This window comes from Cryptotermes secundus, unplaced genomic scaffold, assembly GCF_002891405.2.
Source record: "Cryptotermes secundus unplaced genomic scaffold, Csec_1.0 scaffold273, whole genome shotgun sequence".
Classification (NCBI taxonomy): Eukaryota; Metazoa; Arthropoda; class Insecta; order Blattodea; family Kalotermitidae; genus Cryptotermes; species Cryptotermes secundus.
In genome coordinates, this window is record NW_019744109.1 from 1,508,560 (window position 1) to 1,524,670 (window position 16,111).

The following is a 16,111-nucleotide window of genomic DNA, read 5'->3' on the forward strand; positions in this document are numbered from 1 at the left end:
CATAAAAACGGTAAGGAGCGAGAACACGAAATCAGAATACCCAGCGTAATATCATCATCTGTGTCATTTAAATTTCTTCCTGTCATATCAGTCACTTCAAATTCCATTTATACAGTGTGTATTAATGCGTTAAACAGAGAAGTGACTATTTAATTTTACTGATGCAGCGAAGGTTCAAATATGTTTTGCCGAATTGTTTGCACCATTGAATGGCAAAGGGAAGTAAAAAAACAATGAAAACTACACATTTCGGAATACATTGCCAGGCAACAAGCGCTAAAGAAGTAACTACACCAGCCGTTTCTACGTAACGGCTTCCTAAACAAGCATGTTTCCACGGCAACAATTGCATTGTAACAGTAGAACGGTGTTTTCTACGTGTCCGTGCCTAGATAATTTAAGTAGAACTGACTCTGATTCATGAGTTTGTGTTAGTCAGTCAGCCAGTCTGTGAGTTACTGCGTGAATTAGAGGATTTCGAGAACCCAGAGGAAAGAAGCGTCCGCTGTTGGAAGACACTACCAAACAAAGTCTAGTGAAGACTGTAACGCACTAAGAAGACCTTGTGAGTAAGCAGGAGAGAACTAATTTCTTTAACAACAAGGATAGAAAATACGCAAAAATGTGTAAAAGAGGAACGTTACTATTATTCATGATAGCCACAGGATCAATAGTTTTTGTGAAAAATCCCAAAAACCTATTCCCCCAAGTCCCAGTGTCCAGATATATTCCAACATCCGATCAAATCCCAGCTTTCACACCAAGCCCATCCTTTGAACAAATCCCAGCTTTCACACCAAGTCCATCCTTTGAACAAATCCCAGCCTTCACACGAAGTCCATCCTTTGAACAAATCCCAGCCTTCACACCAAGTCCATCATTTGAACAAATGCCAGCTGTTGAACTTATCCCAGCCTCCGAAGAAGTCCCAGCATCCAAACACATTTCAGCATTTGAAGTAATCCCAGTCTTCGAACCAGTCCCAGTCGTCGAACCACCGTCAGCCTCTGAAGAAGTTCCAATTGAAGTTCTCAACACAACGAACAAAACGGAACCAGCACGTAGCTGGTGGAGGTTACCAGAAGTTGAGCAGACTTTCAGGTGGACATCTGTCCCTTACATCATCTTCATTTTCCTCCTATTGTTAGTGATGCTGCAGTGTCTTCGTGGGGGGTACAAGAAGGAACAGGATTGGACACAGCTGCCGAAGAATATACAGGTGGGTGAAAGTACCATACAACAGTTGAGAGATATAGTGGTGTTAATACAAGAGGCACAAGACAAACACAAAGCTGAAGTGGAGGCTGAGATGGAATCAATGAAGGAGGAGATGGAGTCGAGGGAAAGATACTTTACTGAACTTCACAATGTGATAGATTCAATGGAGACGAGGATAAAAGCGCGGGACGATCACCTTGCTCGGTTAGCTATTCAAATTCGTTTGATGGAGAGTTTGATGGAGGAAGAAGGTAAACAATATGCTCAAATCGAGGAAGAGATGCATTCATTAAAGATGGTGGAGGATGGATGGGTTTCGATGCCTATGGAACAGATGGAAGACGATCTAGTATCCATGGAGCACTCAAGTGAAGACGAGAATGCCTAGGACACTGTAGCTACACTGTAGCTTCCAACACTGCAGCTGAGAGAAAGAGAAAGTTCCAGTCAGCAAGATCCATGTGCATTTGTTCACCTTACCAAATGTCAAGCCAGTTTTATCCAAAATGGGAACTTCGGTACAATGCGTGCTACAAGCTTGGTAGCGGCCATGTAAAGACGCACACCCAGAAGCTGGACTCCAGCAAGACACAGGCGGTTCAGGCCGAATTTTATAAGGAGGACCAACGATATAGATTATACCTGAAACCAAAAATGACTGTGCTGGTGGTTAGCAGTCGGTCAACAGCCAGCCACGACAGGAGCCTTTGATCACAAAGGCACCAAAAGGAATTCCCATTGTTACAAGTAGCTCCCAAGTGATAAGTACATAAAGACAGCAGATTTTAAAGACTTGGAATAGTTGTTTGCAGAGTACTTCCAATTAAAATGTATATATTTTTGTTATAACACATTTTCAATGGTATAGATTTTTTAAAAGCAAATATCTGTATTAGGGATATTTTAAATTATAGAAACATAGGAGTGTAGATATAATGTATGATTCATATTGAAGACCGCATTGGAATAGTCAAATTGCCACCACTTGAAAGTTATTCATTTGCAGTAGAATAATGACATGATACTACGTAATAGCGCTTGTGTGACTCTTAATGGATGTAAAATGAAAATTATTCACTTAGAGCTATAATAACTTCTACAACATTGGGATAAATTTTCACCAAATCTGGAGTTGTTTGAGAATTTGGCAGTTCTTGCATTCAGAACATGACAAAAATTTATATGTTTATTTATTTCGTCTGTATAGGTCATTGTTACATGATATAGGCAAGTCAGTTACTGTACATTGGTGGATTTCAATAAGAGAGTAATGTTACAATACTTAAAATTGTCTGCAATAGATTACAGTAAATTACATTGGTTACAGTTATTATTGTGTGAGGTCGGCCTCCATATGTCTTTCTTATTGTACCTGTACTGTGATTATGCTTATGGAGAATCTGATGGAATGAGGATTGGCAGGGGACACCGAAGTACTCGGAGAAAACCTGCCCCAGTCATTTTGTGTTATATGGACACTACACTCTGAATGACTGCCAGAAGTTTTTAAAAATAAATTAAAAAGTTATTTGTTAGAAAACTGTTTTTATTTTCTCAAGGAGATTTTTAATAACAATGATGGACGGTAGTTTGGTGGCTCAGGTTGGTTCTGATGTGGTGTTGTTGTATATAGATGGTATAAGTGTGCAGATTGCTTTATATTGGATTGTTGGGGGATATCATCCTCTGTTGCTAGCTTCAGCAATGGACAATGATCTTAAGATTATGGTATTGTTGGTTAGTCTTGTATATCATTTTGTACATTTTTAAACCCGGGCACACACCAAGGAAACTGACAACCGCAACACAACAGCGATTTCCGAGAACAATCACTGATTTCAAACAGGCAACTGGTTTCCTGATAGCAGGTGCGCACTGAGGACACTTATTTCTCACATCATCTTAAGCGAGTGTATTTGTCCACCAGCTTCGTGTACCACATTATCAAAATATCAGTTACCTGTCTTTATATCATGATTTTTGAAATAAAATATTTTATTTTAAGTTATGTAAGATTATCAAGCCGTTGATATGCATGTGTCTGTTGTATGTTTTCTTGTTGTGTTGGTTTATCATTTTGTGCTGTATGTAGCATAGCCTAAAGTATAATATTGTAGAAGCATTCTACATCAAAATAATGTAATCATATGCGTATGGAATTTTGAATATCATGTGCAGTTCGTGGACTGGTGTGCGCCTTGGAAAATTGCCATATTATTGTGTTCAAAATTGACCTTATGAGCATATTTTTGTATGTGTATATATATATCAGACTTCCAAGGTTCATTATATTTGTTCAGTTTATTATTTTGGCTACATTATTATGTTTAGTATTGAATTTGGAAACATGAGTATGTTTCAGATCATGAGGTTTGTCAGAGTTCTGCAATTATTTTACTGCTTTTCATATATTATAAAACACAATCTTAATCTTAAATAGACTTTAAAGGATTCTGACAATGGTGTATGCTGTACAGGACTATAAGGTTTATTTTGGACTCTATCCAGACCATGGATTTTGGAATAAACCTTATAGTTCTGTACAATCTTAATCTTGTTAACAAGAGTGTGTATTATATTTTTAAGTTTCATTGTACTACTGAAATTAATAACAAATGGAAAAAATCGGTATTATTACTCCCTATACATGATTTATAACACATTAATGTAACTGAAAAGCTATGTTCTGTGTAGCTTTCAAGTATAAGTTGTAAGCAAAATTATGAAGTTGAATACAAGTATCTCTGATGGAAACAGAATTTTCTTTCAAGTTTCCTCACCATCAGCTTTCCTAAACAAAAGTATTCTATGTATGTTATTGTTCAAATGTCCATTGCATTTCAGTAAGGGGGTGTTGAATTGACGTAAATGAAATGTTCATACTTTACAGGCACTGGTGAGAAACTTTCTCCCAAAAATAATGTTGCAACCTGATCTCTTGTACTGCAGAGGTTCTTACTCCATTGTGTGTTTTCTGTTTTTGAACTGAGTTTGATATCACTTAGTTCATGCCCCTCCAGGTGGTTTTGAGTGAAGTCATATTAACCCAGTTTGAAAACAAAAAAAACACACTGGAATAAGAACTTCTGTAGTACAAGAGGACAGGATTGCAAATTATTTGTAGCTATTCATGTGAAGTAGTGATTCTTTGGGAGGGAGGAGTGCACATAGGCTGTTGGTGGGATAGCATACTTTCCTACCGACACGGCAGGTGGTATGATAGCAAACCCTCTCACCGATCGAGCCATCGGCACTGGCGGCAGCCATATTGTATCAAGAGAGTGTCCGTTGGCCACCGCGGCAGCAGTGATGCTTCATGACGTCACGCTGGCTATGTTGCCCGCCAATAGCATTGAGTTGTCGCCCCCTGCTCAAGTTGGACTTCTGTGATTACGTCATATGTCAACATGGCTGTTACTTTCGCGAAGTTGAGAAATCTTTATACTTCAAAAACTGTATCAGTAACACATTTTACGCAAAGGTACAACTTTAATAATGTGGTATTACAGTTCGCTGTAATCCAATAAGAGTACGCTTAAAACTCTGTCAAAATATATAACCTATTAAACGAATGCAAATAAGTCTCACTTCAGATGGAAAGTCAAGGGACCCTTGTTCTAGTATTCAAGAGTTTTCATTTCTCATACTTAGCAGGTTCCTATCATCAACATCGTCAGTTCAAGACAGTAATGAAGGGTGGCTCAGTAAACTATTGGTGCGGCGTATAGAGCCTACCAAAGAATCGCATTCCCGATTATTGTCAGATAAGGAAATTATCTATGAACTACAAACTCATAATGTGAGGGCTGATTCATCAGAGAAGTACTTGGAAAACTAGTAAGTTTTGATACTGTTTGGACGGTGTAAGTAAACGGATTAAATAAAGTTTATATGGATTTCTGTTTCTGTTTAGTCAGCAGAGTATCCAACTGATTGATGCTCATAAGTTGAACTATGAGTTAGTTGCAAGTTGGACAGTGGAATTAGGGGATCTAGACCAAGCCTTACATTTGTGGCGTTACAAAGGGGGGTTTTCCATTATCGACAATGCCAAGAAGACACTTGCACAGAACAAGGTAAGTTTACTGTTTAACCTATAAGAAGCTATACTCTCTCCTGACTGTGCACACCATCTAAATGTAATGGTTGAACAGATGAGTCTCTTCAGAAGAAAAATTGTTAAAGCTGATACATAATAAAGGGATAATGTTTTGGACAGTACTTTTTTTTTAATGCTAGTGGCGTGGGACTATGTCCCTTGTACTGCGGCCACTTCTGGCCTATTGTACCAGCCCCAGATGATAGGTGAGGGTGATTGTGGAGCAATTGGTGGAATGAAGATTGGCAGGGGAAACCGAAGTACTCTGAGGAAACCTGCCCCAGCGCTACTTTGTCCACCACAAATCCCACTTGACCAGACCCGGGATCGAACCCGGGCCGCCGCGGTGGGAAGCCAGCGACTAACCGCTTGAGCTATGGTGCGGCTCTGGACAGTACTTTACCGAAGTTCTATTAAAATTAAAGACAATAGAGAAAAAAATGAGTTAAAGTAGTCTAGTTATTCTATTTGTTATTTCATATTTCAAAGTGATTTGTAACATTTTCTCTTCTGTAATGAAAATCACCTTATAGGACTTTGTGACACTACAGAAAGAGAGAGGCAAACTGCTACGTTCACGCCACCTTCAGTACTTGCTGGCATTCAGCTACTGGCCGCCTATTGAACCCCGCACAGGTCCTAATATTTACGAAATGCGCAGCTATAATCTCAAACCCGGAACCATGATTGAATGGGGAAACAACTGGGCGCGAGCTATCAACTATAGACGTAATAATGATGAAGCTTTTGCAGCCTTCTTTTCTCAGATTGGTCGACTCTACAATGTTCATCATGTGTGGTGTAAGGAAATATGCTTAAAGTCCAGTTCACACTGCTTTTCACATTATGGTATCAGGATGTGGTTTGTGTTTGCTGGTAGTGGCAGTTTACACACAATTTTCACAATAGTGGACCTTCTAGAGTGATTATTAAACTAATATTACGTCAGTTACATTTTTTTTTGTATTAATATTGGACAAAATGAAGATGGAGAAAATGATTGGTAGGGAAGGTGACAAAATTGGGTTCTAGTGAACTGCCGCATATCAGTGTGCTTTTCTAAAAAGAATAATAGTTAAGCTGAACACTGGTTTTGTTAGCACACAACATAGATTTTCTTAATTTAGATCTAACTTGTCATACATTAAATAAAATTAACACTGATAATAACATAATAAAAGCCACGTGGTTGTTAAAAACTTATTGGCTAAAATATGCCTTACAAGTTTCAGCCCTGTAGCACCATAATCAGAAGTTTACATGTTGAAGAGGAGATTACTTAATATACATTAAAATCTAGCAGTAATATGTACATTTAAATCCCTTCATGAAGATCATCTACTGGATGTTATACTTGATTTTTATTACTTCAGTATCAGTATAAAAGTATAATGGCTGAAATATCATATAAATTTATTGCTGTCTTAAATATAACTTGCAGTAACATGAAATACTCTGAAATTAAGTTTTCTAGAGGATATCAAATCAAAATGTTTAGTATATTTTTATGGATGTATTGTACAATTGCTTTCAACTTCATTTTTCTCCAAAATATCACTTGAACTAAGAAGTCACAATTTATAATTACCCATACAGTACTTATCATTGCCACAAGGTCATCAGAGTGCTTTGTGCATCTGTGTTTTTTATTTTACTCATGCACATTTGTACACATACTGTCATGATCATTTTGTATGTTTTTCTTAACACATCAGTGTTAACCCTATGTGCCTTCATGGCCTGTTAAGGGATGGTTTCACCTTTTAGTATTACATACAGTGTACTCCTGGTTGTCTATGTGCCAACTATTTGGAGTGGGGATTACCTTTGTATATTTTTTCTCACTGTTGGTAACTTGTTGAATTTACACATGGCTTATAAAACCATATGTTGGCACCTACACAGGTACTTTTATCTCCTACCCTTTTCATCATGTTTCTGCCAATCTTGTCATCCATCATGTTATGTAACCCGTGGGCAGTGGGATGAATTAGAACAGGAGATACAGCTATATTTCCCCTCTACCATCCCCAGTTAACACTACATTGTGCCATTACTGTTCATATAATCATTAGAATTGTGATTAAGAGTGAATAATGTACCATCTGTATGAGAGGATAACTTGGATGGTCAAAGGTGTATCGTATTTTGAAATTTACACCATAAATAAAACTTTCTTAGGGAATTTTGCTATCCTTCCATGTACTGGCAACCAACAAGAAAATGTTACATTATTTATTTTAGATAAATGTAATTTTTATTTGATTTTGTGCAGGTTACAAAGATCTCCAAACACGCAAGGAGACCAGAGAGGCAGCATGGCGTTCACCAGGTTGGGATGAGTGTGTAGCCTACACTGTCCCACTCATCAGAGAGATGCACTCCCGCATATTGGCCCCCACCTCATTCTCTCCAACACAATAGACCCTACAGTCTGACATGGCAACATTGAACCTTCTGTCCTGTCAACATAGTAAAGTTATATATTGAATATATTGAAGTTTATATTGAATTTTGTTGTGAAATTTCATCAGACTTTTATAATTTGTTTTCAAAATGCAACTATAAACTTTAGGATACTGACTGTATGAAAATGTGAAGCGTGTTATATTTTTAAAAGGAATATTTTGGTACCCTATGTTATTCATATGATCCTTCTTTAAATGACAGATGATTTGATGTGTGTTAGAGAAATTGTCTTCATCACTGGTAAAACAATCCTTTTTGTCTCAGAACATCCAGTTTTCACTTCTTTGGGTTTTGCAACAGTAGTTTTTTTTATGGAGCAAGGTCATCAGCCTTGCATCCAACCCCAACCTGGAGGAACAGGTCTCTGTATTTATGTCCCTTAGTGACAGGGTGGCTGCCAGCAAAATAGGTTATTGTTTTTAGAACCATGTCAGAAGTCCTGTTTTGTAAGTGAGAAGACCAGTCAATTTGTTCAGAATACCTAATTGCTTCCCTTAAAAAGTATAGCATGAGCAATGTCAGAATCCCTTCAGTTTCTTCCAGAACCTTTGTTCCTGTCTCCTAAGTGTCATATTTTTTGGGTGCACGTCGAACATAGACTGTGGCTGATACACAGACAAACATTCTCAGAGAGGTCATAGTTGCCACCAGGTGTGCAGCTGTGGACTGTTTTCAGAGGTGCTATGGCACATAATTGTTTATTAAAATATTTTTAATAGCTAAGTTCATTTTGAAACATTAAACATTCACCTCATGAATAATTTAACTTTCTATTCCTGCTGGTTAGGAAGCTACCATCTCATACCTCAATATGCATTTTTGAAGTTAAAAATCGGTAATATTAAAATAACTATTTTGTCTAATCTGATTAGAACAGGGTGAGAAGTCTGTAACACATTACTAGTGGCACAGTCTAGTTTAATTCTAATAAAATATTTACTTACAATTTCACAATTGAGAATTTTTATACACAATAGCAAATTCTAACTAGTGATTAACAAAAAGAAAAGGAGAGACCAGCCATGATTGTGGGGTTGTTTGAAACAATTGTATAAGTTTTGTTTGTTGTTGTTTAAAATGTAAAATTACTGTTATTGAGAATCTGTGTTGTCATTAACTTATTGTAAGTATTCAGGGAATTAGTAGATATTAATGAAAGGAAACTTGAGTCCTTTCATTCTAAGTTTTGAGCATATATTTTGCCAAATGAGAAGTGGGAGCAGCATTTTGTGTACAGATGACTTTTTGTAGACTAACATAATATATATATTGTAGAATTTTTCTTTTTGGTAAACATAAATTACTGTATAGACATTACTTTCAATCATTGTATCATGCCAGCTTGCTTGGCTTATTCTCTGACCCTGAAGATGGAGGCAACACGTTCCTCTGAAATGTTGATGGACTTTCCATCGACTACATGATCCCAGAAGATAGAATTTTTGTAACCACCACTGTGAGAAGTTCAAATCCTACCCATATTTATTTTATACTGTAAAGACTGAATCTGAATTGATGGTTATGGTAGGGAACATGAATTGAAGGTGTGGGAAGAACGTCCCTTTCCTGATCTTCATGTGTTTCATTATATATGGTAATGTGAAGGGGGAGCAGTTCAATCATCGATTTCTATACCTAATTTCTCCAATTATGGATTCTGTGGTCCCAAAGAGTTAAATTTTTTCTAGTATAAGGGAAGTCTTCAGCCATTACAGACCTTTTATCAGACAGTTTTATAGAGAAACAAGATAATGCCAGTTTCTTTATTAAAACCGTCACAACACAACTATATTAAGGTCAATGCCAAGTTTGGCTCTGCAGTATTGTGACAGTTTTAACAAAGAAATTGTATATTATAACACAACAGGATGAATGAAATGAAAATTGTAATGCCAGTTGTTATTATTTAACACAGGAGAGTGCACATTTGGAAAGTTGGGCATATCTGCATTGATTCATTTTCCATGTAACGGTATTTTTCTGGATGAATTTTCAAAAGTTACACCACAGCATGTGTATAAGTCAAAGCTATAATCTTTAAGAAATTTAACTGTATGAAAACTACACACACACTAGGACCATGGGAATCTTGGTCTGCAAAGTACCAGAAATCAGAAAATGCATTATTGTAACCCAATTTTATTCTGCCTAAAAGATTATATTGAAGCTGCACAATTTTATGATTTTAACTTTTCACTGTAGTGAAGAGAACTGTGTCAATCAACTCTGTGTTAGCCCGTATGTACTAGACTGTCAAGAATTTGGACATTAATGACATTTCATTCCTGCAACTATAGATGCAGTTCTTAAAACTTGGTCTGCATCAAAGTTGTTCAGTTTTCAGCTTTACTTTTTTTGGTGTGGAATTTCTCAAAACATAAAATCAATGCTAGAGCGGAACAGTTCCAACTGTAACACATACTCTGATTTGCAATGACAGAACTGTTCTGTCAGTGACAGTGAAAGGGTTAAAAAGGTAAAGTTGTCCCTGTGATTACTTAAGCAGTATGCCATGAAGACGTTTGGGGGACTGGATGTATAGATCTGCATTTTTTTACCTCAGCACTAGCTGGAGATGAGTGGTCAGCTTCACGCTATTGCCGCTTTACCCCTCAGTACACATTGGATAGAACAGGTGGGCCCCAGAATGGATGTGGAAGAAAAAATACTTGACCCTACCAGTAAATAACATGATAATCAGCATCTACAAAAACTGCAGTTCTAGTCAGAGTTACTTACTACCTTCTTTGCTCAGCAGGATGTTAGGAGGTTCTTGCGTCACAACCGAAACAGTTTTGGTGTCCACTGCAATCAGTTTCCTATTCAAACAGGATGATAGTCATGAATGTCACAACAATTTAAACATTTTGAGTCTAAGTATTAAGGCATAAAACATAAGAAAAATCATTTAAGAAAGAACAGTGTTACATTTGAATATACCATTCTCACTCATGGAGCTGAGCCCTTCTTGAGAAACTGCCACTTGTGCAGCCAGTCAAGAACTTCCCAGCATCTTATGGAACCAAAAGGTTCATTACCATGTTCACAAGAGCCCTCCAGAAGTCCTTATCCTGAGCCAGATCAACCCACCCCATCCTATCTATCTGAAATCTGTTTTAATATTGTCCACCCACCTACACCTTGGTCTTGCCAGTGGTCTCTTTCCTTCTGTCTTTCCCACCAATATCCTGTATGCATTCCTCTTGTCCCCCTTTCATGCTACATGCCCTGCCAACCTCATCCTCCATGACTTATCATTCTAATTATACTTGGAGAAGCATAAAAGTTATGAAGCTCCTCATTATGCAGTTTTCTCCAACTTCCTGTCACTTCATCTCTCTTCGGTCCAAATATTCTCCTCAAAACAACCTCAGTCTGTGTTCCTCCCTTAATGTCAGAGACCAAGTTTCATACCCATACAGAACCACAGGCAAAATTATAGTTTTGTATATTCTAATTTTTAACATTTGAAAATATTCAGACTCTTAATACTTCTACAGTTTAACATTCAACTGAATTTAAAACCTGGGAGTATTTAACATGACGCTCTACACTAAATCAGGACATTTCACATGTCTAAGACTGGGCATCTTGTACAAGGGCAATGGTAGAAGGAAACCTCAAATATTTAACTTGCATTAGCCAAAAGAATAACAAAGGAAAATGCATGTGCACTATCCAACTACATCTTTATTGTGATCATTCACATTAGACATCTTCAGGGATTATTCTGGATGAAGTAGAAGAGAGCATTAGAAATGATCCCCATGGATGTTTTGATGGGCCCCCTCTGCAAAGTACTCCCTGAGCTGCTGCCAGAACCTCTGCACCATCATGGAATTGGCATTTTGTGACATGGAAAGTAGTCCCTATGATTGACTATAGCTCCACCCTTCTTGACCTTGGTATTAGATGAGGTGAGTGGTCAGCTTTATGCCTTGGCCACTTCATCCCTGAGGAAAGAGATCCTACTAACCACCTGATAGGAGGCTGGGTGGGTCCAAGAGCCAGTCCAGAAATCTAATTCTGGCCATCCAGCCTACAGCCCGTTGCTATACCAAATAAGCTCTCCTGGATCCCAATTAGTATCAGCAGAAATTATGTAAGATTTCCCACTGATGTAATGATTGTCCTTGCAGATGGAAGCATTCAAATATTCCAATGTCTTGTTAGAATGTTACCAACACTGCAAAATTTAACACAAACCAGGTAACCTTACAGATTAAGAATATCTTCTTCACACTCCTAAATTTGTGCTATGCTGTCATGTACCTGCTTGATAGATGTGACATATCCAAAATTTCATATTTGTAGACAAGCACATTCTGTGAACATTGTCGGAACTGAGATTCGAGGTTTACATGGCTGTGAATATGAGGAGTACAGTCTGGTGGAAGTTTACTGATGTTTTAGAGGACTTCAGGGTCACAGAATAAGACAAGCACACAGTTAAGACAGGTGTGTAAAATATTGTAGGCATATAGCCTGGGGTAGGAGATCTGGGTGAACCATGAGGAATAATGAAGAGGGAAAAAATGGAGACTGTAAACTGAGCATAGGCATAGCTGGCACAAATTACCAGTGGGAGGTGTAGGTATGTGTGGAAAGTAACTGACTACAGCCAGAGAATGCTTTTTCCCATCCCCTTTTCTGTACTTTGCCTACAGATTGTTACTCACTTGGCCTATCTATACATCCTATTGGTTCCTCATGGCAGTTCTCCCATCTCCTCCAATCTCTGCTTGGACAAGAAAGTGGCCTGTTTAAGGGCTCCATTCTTCCACTCATTTGCTTAGGGCTCCTACCCCACACATCTGACCCTTTGACCCTGAAATGGAGGCAGTACATTCCTTTGAAATGTTAAGATTTATATCAAAACTACATGGTGTCAGATCCTAATATTAAATAGGGAGTTCATGGAGACACAACAGAACATGGCAGACCTACAAACAGATGTTGACACAATATACTTTGTTCACATATATAACATCTTAGGAATATCAGAGAAAATACATATATATATATATATATATATATATATATATACCACTGCAACAAGACATATGAATCCAGATATGAAATTTGGTTATTAATGTATTTAATTTTACGTTTTTGTATGTAAAAACGTGACAAGAATAGAACTTTGACACTGTACTAGACAACTTTCACATAGAGATCCATATCAGTGGGCATACTGCACATAACACAGGTCATCTGATTACACGATTCATAATTTATACTATACTGTCTATCAAAGTAGTAATGTTTAAAGGGAATATGTCTTTTTCCAGAACTTTATAAGAGATTTGTTTCATTATCTGTTAATATAAATTATTTGTTGGACATAATGGGCAAGAGTATTCATTTTGGGAACATGAACATTGAACTTCTAAAATCTGATACTTAGTGCGCAGTAATCACTGTGGGAATACACAGAGGATTCTCATTTATGTTCTGCATGTTGGTCTTCAATCTAACATTTCTTCCATGACATTTTTATTTTCCTTCCTGCCAAGTATTAGGCCTTGAGACCTGTGAGTCTTCATTTTATCAGTCCCTCTCTTCATCAAATGGCCCACTAACTTTCCTCCCCCAGGTTCTTGATACTGTTATACATAATCCACAGCCGGCTCAATTTTAAATTCCTTAATTTAAGTTCATCTCTTTTATATAATCTGATTATGTCTTCTTGATATCTTACACAGGCATACTAAGGGTGTGCTTTTCTTATCAAAGACAGTTTGAAAATGTTTATAAATCCACGGTTTTTGTGTATTTTGTAATTTTTTAAGGAAGACCTCATTCTCCTTGGAAGAACAACACATGATGTTTTATGCACATTATATAGTCACTCTTGATAGAACATGTTTTTTTACACTTTCATTTGTAAACTGCAACAATTGGGCATAACTTAATGTAGACACATGAATAGGAAAGGCAATAGGTAAGGGAAGATAGTACGAGTAATAAATAATTTATTTCCACTTTTTTTTTTTATTTGTTTCTCCTAAGTTTTGTGAATATCACTTCAATATATACAGTATTTCGGGTCTCGTTGGCTTATTTAAACAAGTTTTTCTTTTTCCCTTTTCAAAGTTTTGGTTTTTCAACCTGAATGTAACCAAATGACAGAGTTATGAGTATTATTATAGGAAGATGGTTCTTGTTTTTACCAAGTTGTTGCCTGCCTGTTTTTTGTCCTCATTTGTTCAAGGAGTCACAGACCAATAATGGACATAAAATAATGTTTTAACTTTTAATAATAAATAACTTCATTGTCATAAAACTTTCAATCTTCAAAGAGAAATGATCTTCTTCCTTCACAATTTGGGTCCAACATGGGCTTGTTGTTGAAGATAATATAGGAGGGAAGCATAGCAGTGTGAATAACAGTGGGACTGCCTTGTTACATCCTGAAGACTACAGTGGAGACATCTGCTCAACTACCAAACCATTCCCAAACGCTGAGTACAAGAGTGACAATACACAAGACAGTTAAGACAAAACGTTCTCAGCTGGGCTGTGTACACTCTACTATGTGGTGTCTGTGCACATATTGCTAGATATTCTGGATATACTTGTAAGTAAAATTTAGCACTCTCCACTATATATGGATCAGTGATCAAGTTTACATGGCATGAAATCCTCCAAACCTGGCTGTATATGACTTGGCTATAAACATATGGGTATGTGACAATATAATTACCAGACTATTCATTCAAAGAAAAGAAAATCTGTCACAAGTAGGAGACGGACTCTTCAAAATTTATGTATATATAAAAAATTAATACTGCATGAAAGACTTATAAGAAAGGAGAATATATGCTGTTACTGTCCATGCTACAGACTTCAACACCAGGTGGCTGACAAAATGGCACATATTAAGGAGAGACTGATGGGCTGTCTTAGTTTCTTTGACTCAGGGCAAGAAATACATAAGGCAACAGGTTTTTCATAAATCAGTATTATAGTTCTCTGAAAGAGCTGATGTTCTTCCATTTGGAACATCATATTTGACACAAAAGAGAATGGCACTTCAAAGTTATTGTTAGTTTTACATGAAAGGACATCACATCTTTCATGAACTCATACTTTGTGTAAGTTCTATTTAATTCAAAGGCCCATGACATCAAGAATTTTATAGCAGCCTATTAAGATTGAAATATAGTAAAACCCCCATTTAAGGTTTCTCTGCAGAGCAATGGATCTGAACTCTTAAAACTAAGGAAAATTGTAACTGGGGGAAATAAAAAGACTGCCAATTTGGGGTTACTGAAACTATATGTCAAACAAGAGAATATATAAAATCAAGGAATACTGAATGGGAGTTCCTGAAACTGAAGGCTAAATGGGGGTTAAACTGTACATTCACATAGACCATTTGAAATATGAACCCTGTAAAATGTATTTTCAGCCGCTGAAGACAGCAGGATGGAAATTTCATGCCTTTACATTTTTTTGTGTTCTTTCCTAATGTTCTGATAATCACTTGTCTCTATCTTACAACTTAATATTTTCTCAGAAGGCAATTTAGCAAAAAATAAATTAAAAGTGTAATCTTTATAAATGGTTCCCAACTACACATGACAGACTAACTTCAAAAACAATTGCTTTGTCTTGAATACATGAACATACATAACTTATGGCCAATAATGAGGTGTCATGATGATCGAGTCTTCTGAGTGGTTTATACACAGATAAAATAAAAGGTATGGATTGAAATAAATATGACCCTTCTACAAAATACCATACTTACAGAAACTCATGGCACAAGTTTGTACATGCCTGTTTCCAATTGATAAACAACTTGTTTCCTAGACATATTCCTGTAGGTCCCAAACTCTTCTTGAACAGCATTCAACACGTCCATAATTCAATTTCCGACGTCTGTTGCATCCTCAAGTATACTGTCGAGGAATGTATGTACTATATGTACTACTTTTGCGACCACATTCTAGCCTGACGAGCCAACTCAAAAATCTGAATAAGCTGAAGACATGTGAAATATATTTTTGATATTTGAGGTTTTCATGGCAATAACTATGAAAATACTATTTCCTGTGATGTGACACTATGCACTCTGTTAGATTGTTACTGATATTTCAGAAGAATATGCTGGTTTCATTTGCAGGGTAGAAGAGTAGTTCTATCCTGGGATTAGGTCAGCCATCCCTCCAAAATGATGGCATTAATCTACCACACCAAACAGTTTCACTTCCCAAAAGACAACAATCTAAAATGCTTAAAAACCGTAATTACACTCGATCCTTTTCTGTACTAGTAAGGGAACAAGGTATTTGACTGAAACAAAACTAAAGTAAGGAA

General features: G+C 36.9%; 1 protein-coding gene across 2 annotated transcripts; it reads left to right on the top strand.

The window, feature by feature from the left end:
* The first annotated feature begins 4,583 nt into the window (after positions 1-4,583).
* Positions 4,584-9,103, top strand: LOC111874430 (protein NipSnap). Of its 2 annotated transcripts, none has more exons than XM_023869934.2 (5): positions 4,584-4,699; positions 4,870-5,055; positions 5,132-5,294; positions 5,851-6,118; positions 7,593-9,103. In XM_023869934.2, exons 1-5 carry the CDS (start codon positions 4,626-4,628, stop codon positions 7,739-7,741), a joined length of 840 nt encoding a protein of 279 aa, XP_023725702.1. In that variant the 5' UTR covers positions 4,584-4,625; the 3' UTR covers positions 7,742-9,103. The 2 variants fall into 2 exon arrangements, with proteins under 2 accessions (XP_023725702.1, XP_023725703.1); XM_023869935.2 differs by having other exon boundaries at positions 4,873-5,055.
* Positions 9,104-16,111: the final 7,008 nt, after the last annotated feature.

Bases quoted from the DNA above. Each gene is read 5' to 3' on its own strand.
- LOC111874430 (XM_023869934.2), top strand. From the start codon at position 4,626: ATGGCTGTTACTTTCGCGAAGTTGAGAAATCTTTATACTTCAAAAACT. The intron at 4,700-4,869 runs GTACAACTTTAA...TCTCATACTTAG, and splicing joins GTAACACATTTTACGCAAAG to CAGGTTCCTATCATCAACAT. The intron at 6,119-7,592 runs GTAAGGAAATAT...GATTTTGTGCAG, and splicing joins CAATGTTCATCATGTGTGGT to GTTACAAAGATCTCCAAACA.